At 32.8% G+C, this 12,232-nt stretch overlaps 2 protein-coding genes across 3 annotated transcripts in view; one reads left to right on the forward strand and one right to left on the reverse strand.

Annotated features, from left to right (window-relative positions):
• Positions 1–3,515: 3,515 nt before the first annotated feature.
• LOC125810787 (protein JINGUBANG-like) lies at positions 3,516–4,924 on the reverse strand. Its single transcript, XM_049490276.1, has one exon. The coding sequence runs from the start codon at positions 4,922–4,924 to the stop codon at positions 3,530–3,532; it is 1,395 nt and encodes a 464-aa protein (XP_049346233.1). The 3' UTR covers positions 3,516–3,529.
• Positions 4,925–7,318: 2,394 nt separating this feature from the next.
• Positions 7,319–12,232, forward strand: part of LOC125810757 (uncharacterized) — a 40,875-nt gene continuing 35,961 nt past the window's right edge. For both annotated transcript variants that reach the window (XM_049490241.1, XM_049490242.1), the window contains exons 1-4: positions 7,319–7,659; positions 7,875–7,968; positions 8,755–10,964; positions 11,570–11,684. In XM_049490241.1, the coding sequence (XP_049346198.1) occupies positions 7,379–7,659; positions 7,875–7,968; positions 8,755–10,964; positions 11,570–11,684 (2,700 nt within the window). In that variant the 5' untranslated portion in view covers positions 7,319–7,378. The remainder of the gene's footprint in view (positions 7,660–7,874; positions 7,969–8,754; positions 10,965–11,569; positions 11,685–12,232) is intronic.

Here is a 12,232-nt window from a genome sequence, read left to right on the forward strand (position 1 = left end):
AGACATTGCTTTTGATGTTTAGAAGTAAGTTTCTATCCTCAATTATTAAATCTAAATAATAAAGATGAAAATTCAACATAATTACAAAGTAAAAAAATTAAATAATGTATTTAATCATGCATCGAGATACTTCATCAAATAAGACTGAACATTTTATTTATTTATTACGCCTCTATTCATAGGTGTATGAAAAAATAATTAATATTTCAAAATGAGTCATTCTCCAATAAAAGATTGAAACAAACCAGGCTACTACAAAAAAATGTTGACACTTCCATATGTATAATGTGAATAAGACGTGGGTACATACTATTTTCTTTAGTCATGACCGAATTATAAAGTTATTCATTATGGAGATGGATGCAATATTATTTCTGTGTCATTAACTGTTTGAAGTATTACAAGTTGAATAAAAAACAAATCATAACCTATGCGAAACAAATTAAGATGTGGAATAAGTATATAAAAATAATGATACATAAATAAAAATGACAAAAATCACCTTTATATAATATATACTATTATTTTTTGTTAAAAAATGAACAAATATTTTAAGTTATACGTCATATACGCTAGTTTTTTATACAATAAATCAATATCACATAAGTAATCTTTACATTATAATTTATGTATTCCTAATCAATAGATTATGATGATATCATATTAATATTCTCATTATATAATTAATTATGTATTCCTAATCAATACATTATGATATTATTTTAATAATCTTTGTATAACTTGCTTCCAAACCATATTACAGCCATTTAGTGATTGAGTTGGACAAAGTAGATAAGTCACGTTTTCTTATCATTTTATGGGAAAAGGGTCTGATATATTCCTTAACTTTGTCATTTAGAGCTGATATACTCCTTGTTATGAAAATGACTCATATATACCCATAATGTTATACAAATGGCTCACATACCATTTTCTCTAACGGAAGTGAAAAAATTAATTTTAGTTTAATTTTTTAATAATTTTTTAAAACAAAATATAATCCCATATAGGAATACTTAATCCTACTCAAACATAGATTTTTTTATTTTTGATTTTATTTTAATGACTAATTTAGATTTATTATTTTGATGGTCAAATTTATTTATGTTTCACTAATATTCTTGTAAAATTTATTATAGATGACCTAATATTTTTTTCCAAATACAAAAATTAAATTACAATATAGCCGAAAAATAGTTTTAAATTATAATATAGCCACAAAAAAAATTGTTTTATTTTTTTTCTTACATTAAGGAATAAAAGAAAAAAAAAATAAGAATAAGAAACTCAAATAATGATAATCAAAGAAGTCAAAAAATAATTTATGTATGAAAAAGATTAAAATATACCTTGAACTTTGCTAGAAGGATCATATATATCCCTAAATGATTTTAAAAAAAATTAAAGGTTAAATATATAAATTTAAAACTAATTTTTTCACTCCCGTTAAATGAAGGGTATATGTAATCATATTCACGCATAACTAATTAATTGCATACATGGCCTAATATTATTCGAAGTTTATTTTGCAAAAAATAGGATTTTTGTGCTCAACACTAATTAGGTTTTTTGAGACATATATGTGTGGTTCTAAAGAAGTTTTATCCAAAAAAATTGTCTCACTCAGACACCAAATAGGATTTGATTCATTCATTAGTCTTTTCTTTTTTTAGTTTTCCCCCTCTAATAAATTATATAGATGATGTTGGTGATCTAATCTTAGAGATAAGGTGAAGTCAAATGAGAATATATATATCTTGCATTTAGGCAAGTCAAATATACAAGAAAAATTTCGTCTCATTTCATTGAATTAAGGATGACCTTTATGCAACATAGAAAATCAAACTTTTGTTTCTGTTTCATACTTATCAACTTTGTATTATTTTATTTTATTATATAATAATATAAAGCTTAGACTTGCCACGTTTAGTTTTTAATTAGGAGTATCCAGAAATTTTAGATTTTCTTTCCTTTAATTTCAAGGGAAATTAAATTCCAATCAGTGTTTGTAGTGTATTGTGAACCATGTTTAGAATGGTGTTGCCGCAATCTAAGCATGTCGCAGCTTGTTCACAAGTCAGTTTTTAGGGTCATCAATTATGTTTTAAAGAGTCGAAATCAACTATAGAAAGTTATAACTTCTCTTATCATTTATTTTTACTTACTCACTATATTGAAAATAATTTTTCACTTTTGAATTAATTACAAATGATATTTTTTAAGTGATCCGATAGTATAAAATATATAGGAAAAATTATAGAAATTCCACCTTTTAGTTTACTTATTACCATTATCCCCTATAAGTTTTACAAATCTAAAAAATTCTTCATTTTTGCGCATCAGATTAGTGTATCAACGCTTATATTTTATTGTATCTCGCGCATCAGATTAATGTATCAGTGCTTATATTATTGTATCTCGCGCATCAAATTAATGTATCAGAGCTATATAAGCGATGATACATGCGCGAGATACAATAATATAAGCACTGATACATTAATCTGATGTGCGAGATACAATAATATAAGCGCTAATACATTAATCTGATGCGCAAGATACAATAATATAAGCGCTGATACACTAATCTGATGCACGAAAATGAGGGATTCTATAATTATAAACTTTTAAGCTCTTTGTTTTGCATATATCTTAATTTTCATTTATATTCGCTTCATAAGGTGGAAAACCTTCTCTCTTTTTTTACCAAATGTCTAGGGTTAGGTTTAGGAACTGTTAAACAAAGCTATTTCTTACCCCTTTCATATTTATTTATGTATTTATTTAAAGTCTCTTTTTTTTTTTTTAGCTTTTTTGAGATGTAAAATATCGTTTCATAATTAATTTACCATTTTTTAAAAATTGATGATATAGTTAGTCAGTCACATGACTATAAAGTTCTTTACATTTAAGATATTAAAAGTTTTTGAAGAAAATTAGTGGTACAACCTACCACAAATAAAAAGGAAGCTCCAAAATTTGGGGCCTAAGGAAGACTTTGCCTTAGTGGCTTTGGCCTTGAGCCTATAAACTTAGTTTGACAAACTTGTCTAATGTCTTACATGCTGATGGGAGATAACAATTATATGGTCTAGATACACGCGGACAACCCTCATAACCTTTTAATTATTTTTTTCAGAAGGAGCTTAATCCGGAAAAAAACATTTATCTAATTGAAACCCTAATGGTTCGCTTTGTTAGATTTTACATCGAAGTGCCAAATTACATATGAGAATAGAAATGAAGATGATTATAATACTACACAAGAAATGCAGATAAGAAGTCATCGATCTGTTGTTACTTTGTTGTCAGTATACGCAAACAACAGCAAATTCAAATACATCAACCGCCATTGACATTTGTGTAGAACTCCAATAGGTGAAAATACAAATAAAGTCTTCATTTACAAATTTCTCTGCAAAGCTAGCAAAACATAGATAACTTCTTACTTGGTCAATTTCCAAAGCTAAAGCTAGCTGCGTCTATACCATTGTCAAAAGTCTCCATTGTGATTTCCAGTTTCCCATCATTGCTATTTTCTCCTTTGGCTAACTCTGCAGCTATTTGACGAAGGAAAATTTTGCGGTGGACTCGTCCCCACTTCCGCCTGATTTGGTACCAACTGCGACGATATTCTCCAAATCTTCACTGATTTATCGAGGCTCCCACTGTAAACAATAAATTGTTTATCACCACCCTTTTGTTCTTGTTCCTCTTCAACAGCCAAGCATTTAACCGGACCAGAATGTCCGCTCAACACTGATAAACATATATGTTCTCCTCCGTCCCTTTTCCACACGCAAATATTATTATCAGCTGATCCACTGAAAATTAAATTCCCGGCGGCTGCTAAACAGAGTGTTGCAAGTTTATGACCCCTTAAAACTCCTCCATGAGATAAAAGCTTGTCGCCTTGCCAAAAATTGACTAGCCCATCCGAAGAGCCACAATATAGGTAATTCGACGAAGGGTCAACAGCTAAGGCTGTTACAGCGCATTCTTGCTTCAATAATGTTTGTGAAAAGAAGTGTTTTGTTCCTTTCCCCTGTGATTCTTTTCTCCATATTTTTACTGTTCCATCAGCAGAGCCTGAAAAAAGTAGGCCGTTAAAGCCTACAACGATGGAATTTACAGCATCGTCGTGGGCTTTTATAGATTCCAAGCATTTCGAATCCGATGCTCTCCAAACCTTTATGGTTTTATCCCAAGATGCTGAATACAAGAGCTTTTGATCCTCGCTCATGCTAAGGCAGGAAATGGCATCAAAATGCTTAATCCAAACGGTATTTCGATTTCGCCTTGTTTGGATGTAATTGCTTGGTTTCATTGAAGTTTTTATATAAGCCATTAAAGTTGGTAAAGTTCCAATTCGATTGTAAACGCTTGAATCCTTAACAGAAACCTTCCAGACTCGGATCTTCCCGTCTTGATGACCCGTGAAAATTCGTTCTCCAGATAAAATAATTGCCTTTACCAATCCACTATTTGATTTGAATCCGGAAAATTCTTTGTGATTCTTCCACACCCTTATGTTCTTACTGTCGGATCCCGTGTATAACAAATCCCCTGACGCTGCCAAAGAATATATATGTCCTTCTTCGCGAACAAGGGACCCCATGAGCCCTGTATAGGAATAATTAGTACTATTATTCTCAACGTGAGATGTCCATGGAGATCTTGATAATGGCGATGTCTGGTGACTCTGATCCCAAGAGGGATCTAAATATGGAGATGCTGATGAATCCCTTGTCGGAGATGTTGCAAGAGGAGAGCTATAATCAGAGCTTAATCGAGGAGGAAGATGACTAGTTTCGGATGTGTGGCTTATTCGAAAAGAATATTCATCTTCATTAGGATCAGATTGTAGCGCTTGTTTGGGATGGCTATTCTCTTCTGTTGCCATTTTGCTTTTTCTTGAATTCCTCATTGTGCTATATCTATCCTCATGAAGAAAGAAGTAAAAAATCAAATGAAATCATGAGGGAATATATATAAAGATTCAGGAAAATTGAGACTACATATATGAAAAGGGTACGTAGGATATTTAAGAGGAATGAACATACATATCAATAGGAAAGAGAAAATGAGGCCATGAAGAACTTAGGTACAAGATTTTTGGAGGGGAAAACTGAAAAGGACTAGCTTTCACGTATTTTTGAGGCACAATTAAACAATACTCCTATATATGCTGACATATCCTAACCAATAATAATAATCTGTTCTAGTAGTAATTAATTATATATTGACCTGTCAAGTGAATCTTCAACCATATCTCCTGCTACGTTGTAGTCATATTTGCAATCAATAGCCTTTGGATTATATATTTAAAAAAATAGAATATTTTTTCAAAAAAATACTTACAGAAAACTTAACATACATACACATTATTTACACCAAACCATACTTTATCATGGTTAAGACATAAATTAAGGTGGGGAGGTGTATCAATTAATTATATATTAGTGATAGACTCATAGGCAGGGACCTTTATATATATATTGCACTCTCTTTCTTCAAATCTTTGATAAGGTAGAGTAATATTTTGTCAAAAATATAATCCACTTCTTGAATCAAACTATATGGTTCCAACTCTCATCTTTATTTAACGTTGGAAAATAGCTTGATATACCCCCTCTATTTTGTTACTTAGAACTGATATATTCATCGTTATGAAAGTGACTCATATATACCCTTTATCATTATACAAATAGCTCACATATACCCTTACCGTTACAAAAGAAGCTCACATATACCCTTCATTTAACGGAAGTGAAAAAACGGTTTTTAATTTATTTTTTTTACTTTAATTTTTAGAAAAATTCATGTAGGGGTATATATATGATCCTTCTAACAAAGCTCATTGTATATTTTAATTGTTTTCATACAAAAATTATTTTTTTACTTCTTTGATTATCATTATTCGAGGTTTTTTTTTTATTATTTCATTATCAAGTGTAAAAAAATAATTTAAAACTATTTTTTTGTTGTTGTATTGTAATTTAGTTTTGTATTTGTAAATTTTTTTTAAAAAAATGGGGCATCTATGATAATAAGTTTTACAAGAAAATTAGTGAAACACAAATAAATTTGACCATCAAAATAATAAATTTAAATTAGTAATTGAAACAAAAAAAGTTAAAAAAAAAACGTGTGAGGAGGATCAAATATACCCCATATGGATTATATTTTTTTCAAAAAATTAATTAAAATTATTTTTTTCACTTCCGTTAGAGGAAAAGGGTATAGTGAGCCATTTGTATAACAATATGGGTATATATGAGCCACTTTCATAACGAGGGGTATATCAGCTCTAAATGACAAAGTTAAAGGGTATATCAATCAATTTTCTCTTTAAAGTTTGTCAACTTATTACACATAAAATTATGTTAACATTTCATATAATGACTGCCTCAGTAAAATAATGTTTTTCAACGTTGAATTGATAAAATCTTTTCTAAAATTAATAATAATAAAAAAGGTGTTTGAAGAAATCATTTATAAAAGAAAAGTAATAGTAGTTTATGTCTAAAAGTTAGAAAAATAAATTATAAATACATATGAAGTTTGTTTAGATTTTAGGTCTCAAATTGAAATTTCACTTTAGACCTCTAATTACGTTAATCCGCCCCTGATCAGTGTATGTAAAAACACATGTCATGTATCTAATATAAATACCTAGCTAGTGCGATTAAGCTATCCCCTTACATATACATGAGCACCAATTTTAAAGTTATTTTACGCAGTTTTTTTTTTTTTTTGTTCAAAATGTCTTAATCAAACACCCATACAAATCTAAGATGAATAAGTACTTTGGTTTCATCATGAAGCAAAGCAAATATGAAGATATGTTGAAAGCATTTGTTTCCTGTAGCACTTTTTTTTCCCATTACATTATGGGATCAAGAAAAGGCAATAAAACAAATGAATTAAATATTGAAAATATGATTCACATATATTGTGTAAATGAAAAAAACTAACAACTAATCATATCACTCGATTATAAAAAGGCACTAAAGTAAGCAAAAATGGAAAGTAGTACTTCTGTAACTCATCCCACGAAAGGAATATAATAATCAGTTAAACAGAAATTAAGGCACTTTACAAATAAAACGACACCGTATCGTATGGGTTAAACTTCACTCCAAGTTTATATTTATCGGGTCGCCCAGCCCCCCAGATAAACAAACGTATCCAAAATTTCGCGTCTTATTTTTCTCTTCTCAACCGTCACAAAGCAAGAAAATAAATCGTTTAATTTTTTCTCATTGCCTAATTGATATCACTGTCAAGAAAGATCAAATTGAAGCCCGATTTCTTCTACTTTGTCAATGGTGAACTGCGTTTTCTTGAACTGTATTAACTTGAATAAATCAATCGGATAATGTTCTTGAACGATTTGATTCAACGGAGACTCGTGTCTCTGTTACAGCCATGGTTAAGAGACGAAGTTGAATTGAATGTTCAGCTAGGGTTTCTTCATTCTCACGCAAACTTGGAGAACCTTACCTTCAACACCTCTGCACTCAACGACTTGTTAGATGATCCTACTCGCTTGTGTTTCAAAGAAGTCACTGTCCAACGGTTGACCCTTCGTGTGTCCAACTGGTCAGCTCCTGCATTTGATTTCCAAATCCATGGCCTTAATATAGTTTTATCAGTCGGGTAAGTTCACTAACCGTTTTGGCGGGTTTTTTCAAAGACACTGGTATTTTTGATATAGTAGTAGTAGTTTAAATTATTTAGAACGTATATATTCTTATTAAGTTTGCACCCATTGTTAAATAGCGGGGTGCAGTGAAATTCAGCATCAACTGCCTTTTTAGGGTTCATGCCACTTGTATTCTTGTTAGTAATTATTCTTTTTTCCTACTGCCTAGAGAAGAGGAGGAGGATGGTGTTAGGCGGAGGCCAAAACCCAGAGACTCGTCCATTGAGGAGCGGGAAAAGATTCTAGCGGAGCTTGATCCAGAGGTACTTGACTATTTGTTTGATTATTTTGGTTGGGAAAAAAGATTTTATACATTGGATTGACAATAATGATGGAAAATTTGTGTTAATTCATATTAGCATTCAATGCTGAGAGAAGATATTGTGGAAATGGTCAATGGCCATGAAGAACTAAAGAACCAATTAGAGTAGATTGTGGACAGGATTGTGTCAAACATGATTGTCGCAGCACAATCTACTTAAACATATTTAATCTGTGCAGTAGATGTTACTTTTATGAGGAATCTGCAGATTCACTTAGGCACATTTTTTTTCATTGCAAGTATATCTGAATTAGAAATATATGGGATAGCAGTAGATAATTTGTTCCTGCTTGAAACAAGGAATTACCGGTAGAAGTGACAGAGGTTGAAGTAGGAGTAAACACAAAATTGGAAGACAATTCCTTCATGTCTTGATTAAAAAATTCAGTTTTTCATGTATATTCTGGACTATTCTGGACTCTATGTTCAGAGATATACCATAGACATTTTGAGGGGAAAACAGAATATTAACTTTGTGAAGTATAAGTGTCTCCAACATTTAAGATTCCAGTGTAAGATGATAGTTGTAAAGATCAGAATTGTTTCTGAACTTGACAGACTCCTTATGTACAAACACAGAGGAGATAAGTCCGGTGGTATTTTGATACTCCCATAACCTTCTTGATGCTCTTGTTTTGTGACTATAATACTATCTTAATAAAAAAATTTCACTTGTCAGATCTGTGAACTTCTGAAGTTTAGCTTTTTTGATGTTGATATATTCCAGGGTAGTGCTTTGCACAATACCATTAGGAGGATTTCAGAAATTACTGCAGGAAGTTGGACCACTCATTTATTCGATTGGATATTACAACAGTGTCGGTTGCAAGTTCATGATGCTCATTTCCTTGTGCAGTCTCCTTTATCAAGTGATTTATCGTCGCTGTCATTTGAGATGAAGGAACTTGGGGTACAATGTAAACACATTAAGGGCTGTCTTCTAACTGGACTGGTTAATTCAATTTTTCTGCCATATGGAGAGAACTCTTTTGATCTCGATGTTCAAAAAGTAGAGATCAGCTTGAGGAGAGGAAATCAGATTAGTTGCATTTTTCTTTCAACTGATTCAACTAAGTTGCTAGCTTCTGCGAAAATAAAACATCTTCAGTTCAGAGAATTAGACTTTTATGCTGTCGCATTGAATTTTTCTTTATCTCCAGCAGATATTTCCATCATACTTTTACTTTTTGCATTGTGGTCGAAAGAATCCAACCGTAGCAGAACTGGTAAGCAATTATGGGAAATAGCAGCAACAAATATTACTTCTCTGAATTCATCTCCAAAGTTTGCATTCCATAAAATTGCTAGCACTATGTGCTTATGGTTGCGTTATGTAAATGCTTACAAAAAAATGCTTATATTGGTTGGATATCCGGTGCATGATGCGATAAAAAAATTCACTAATGATGCTGTTCAGAATGAAACATATTCAAGAACTCTTAAGCAACAGTTGGAGGTGATTTCTCAAATTGAGAAGGAACTACCTGTTGAGGCCATTGTGCAGGCACGAAGAATAATCCGTTATAGAGCAGCGTCATCTGGTCAACAGTCAAAGGGTGGTGGTCACGGATCTAAGTTGAGCATGATTTGTTGGAAAATCTGCCAATCACTTTCCCTTATTTGGATGGTCATTTGCAGTGTGCTCCATTCTGTTAAATGCCTTCTCCCCTTGAAGAAAACGTTGGTCAGGAACCAAGATATCTGTCACAAGCTTGGAATTATAAATGAAGATCACATCCTAGGAGTTCACATTTGCCTATATGTCGGAGACTTTTCAATTTCAATTTCACCAGATAATGAAGTTTCACCATCTTTTAGTCGGAAGCTGGTATTAGATGTTGGGCATTCATACCCTGGTTTACTCACATTCTGCCTCTCTGTTGATTTCTTCTGCTTAAGGTACTCTAAAGATGTTTCTGAACAGTACTTCTCCTTTGCTTGTGGATCCTTGAAAGTTGTCTCTTCTCTCATGGAAGATAAGGCCAATAAGTTCAATAATAATTTCAAAGGACGTCCGAGAAAAAATATTCACAATCTGCAACCTACTTTATGGGGGGAGCCTTACCATGTTCTCCACTTCACTGAAAGTGGTGGGGCTAATCCTCCTCATGGTACTGGTGGAGATTTTGTACATACACCAAACTCTTTTGTTGAGCGAGCGTGCATGAATTGGAGAACATTTTCGTCAGGGTTTGTAGAAAATGAGATCCAGAACATGGAGAATCCTTTTATTCTCTGTGAGATTAAGGGTTTTTTGACTGATCAAAGTCTCAAGAACCTTACTGCTGGATACACTACTTGTTGTATGGTAATGGGGAGGTTGAATTTGGTTCTGGAGTATATTGTAATAGTGTCAGTTACAGTTATTTGCAGACAGGTTAGTGTAATATCTTGGGCTACAAGCCGCATGGGGACCACTGTCTTACAGGGTGATTCTAGATTAGTTGAGGATCCACCAGTTGCAGATTGGAATAACAAATACAAATCAGTTTGTGCTGAAATTAAGGTTATGGTGCCTAGGCTGCTTCCTGAGAAACATATGCAAATAGCAATACACATTACTGGTCCTCAAATCAAGCTGTTATTGAGGAAGGAGGATTTTCATGGTGAGAATGCAGATCTGTATAATAAGCTTGCGAATGATGAAGTAAACCTTTCTTTTGATGCTGATGACATTGAACTGAGCGTCTCACCAAGTTTGGAGTCTGATTTAACTTCCTCAAGTGGAGATACTGCAGTTGTTGATGCAAAATCGTTGAAGGACCTTCAGAATATTGATATTGCTAAATCAGATGGTGTTAATAGCAGTCAAGCATGCACTTCACTTTCAGCCTACTTGAAACTTAAAGGTCTGAATGTTTCCCTCGACACAGGGGATAATCAGAGTTGCCAAATTGTCGTGTTAAATCCCTTAACTATCCGACTGTTATCTTTAAGGTATCTCCATTCTCATGCTTTTTCTTTTTTTGTTGCTTTCAAGCATATGCATGTTATGCTTGAGTCTGCAAGCAATTAAGTATCTTCGGTTTAAAAAGATCACATGGTAATTATGTTCATGAATAGTTTTTCAATAGCTTTGCTCATCCTAATTGAAATATCCATTGTTGTCTTAAGAAAACTCTGAGGTATGACACTTTGATGTATGCCGAAGAAACAAATTGGGTTGTTGATCTAGGCAATTGCAGTTGTTCCCTATCAGTTTAAACTTCAATTTTCACCCTGGTCATTGTAACATAGCAAAACATCCATCAGAAAACATGCAACAAGAGAAGTTAAATTTTATTTTTTGTCGTCTACTACTACTGTTGTATTCTTGTGACTTGGAGTCCATTTTTCTTTCGAACTTGTAAAAACCATACTTTTCTGTTAAAATTCCAATCTGTTACTTGTCTTACCTTTCTGAGCTTCAGCATAACACTGATGACTGTCTCAAAGAGAAATTTCCCTCTGTTTCCTCCTTCGTCAGAGAAGCATTTCCTGGATTTATCTTAAATTATATGGACTAGAGCTAAAGTTAATATACTTCAACTATGTTTTTTCAGGAAGGATCTGCATTCATTGGGATCAATAGATATTTTTTTCTCTATAGTATTGCATGCCACGGGTTGTGGACTGACGACTCGGGTATTTCTGGATGAATTTGCAGTTTTGCTAAAGGTGATTCTCTTCTCTTGGTACCTTGTACTTGCATTGTTTGGTGGTTTTCTCCTTGAGGATATGACTAATTTTTTTAATTACCTGCTGGGTAGTTGACACTATGACGTCATTCTACTGTGTACTTTAATCTTTATTTTTTTCTCGTGCTACTTTGGCATCCTTTAGGATTGTGGTTGCGGTATATCTTTTAACTGACCTTGGTCATACAATCCCAACTTGGAATTCTATTTTTCGTCCTTCTGTACTGTCTCCACTTTTATGAGGTAGTTTCCAGGGCTGCCATTGTGGTCTTTATGTTTCTGACTTCTGCATGAAGGGTTTCAGGAAACCAAGCCTAGAAAAACTGGCACTGCAGCCTGAAATTGAGGTCTACCTAGTTGTTGTAACTTGTAAGGACCAACACATTGACAAGGGATGCAGTCATAAATGAATGGTGCTTCATGAATCTAGTCTTTTTTTTTTTTTTTTGCAAATTTTTCTACCATCACAATTTCATTCTTCCAGATGTGAACAAGCGAGGGCTCAAGGCTCATTTTAGGCCCTGCTAG

Source organism: Solanum verrucosum, unplaced genomic scaffold (genome assembly GCF_900185275.1).
Source record: "Solanum verrucosum unplaced genomic scaffold, falcon-dt-bn FXZP01000032.1, whole genome shotgun sequence".
Classification (NCBI taxonomy): Eukaryota; Viridiplantae; Streptophyta; class Magnoliopsida; order Solanales; family Solanaceae; genus Solanum; species Solanum verrucosum.

Coding starts and splice junctions, on each gene's coding strand:
- LOC125810787 (XM_049490276.1), bottom strand. CDS start 4,924: ATGAGGAATTCAAGAAAAAGCAAAATGGCAACAGAAGAGAATAGCCAT.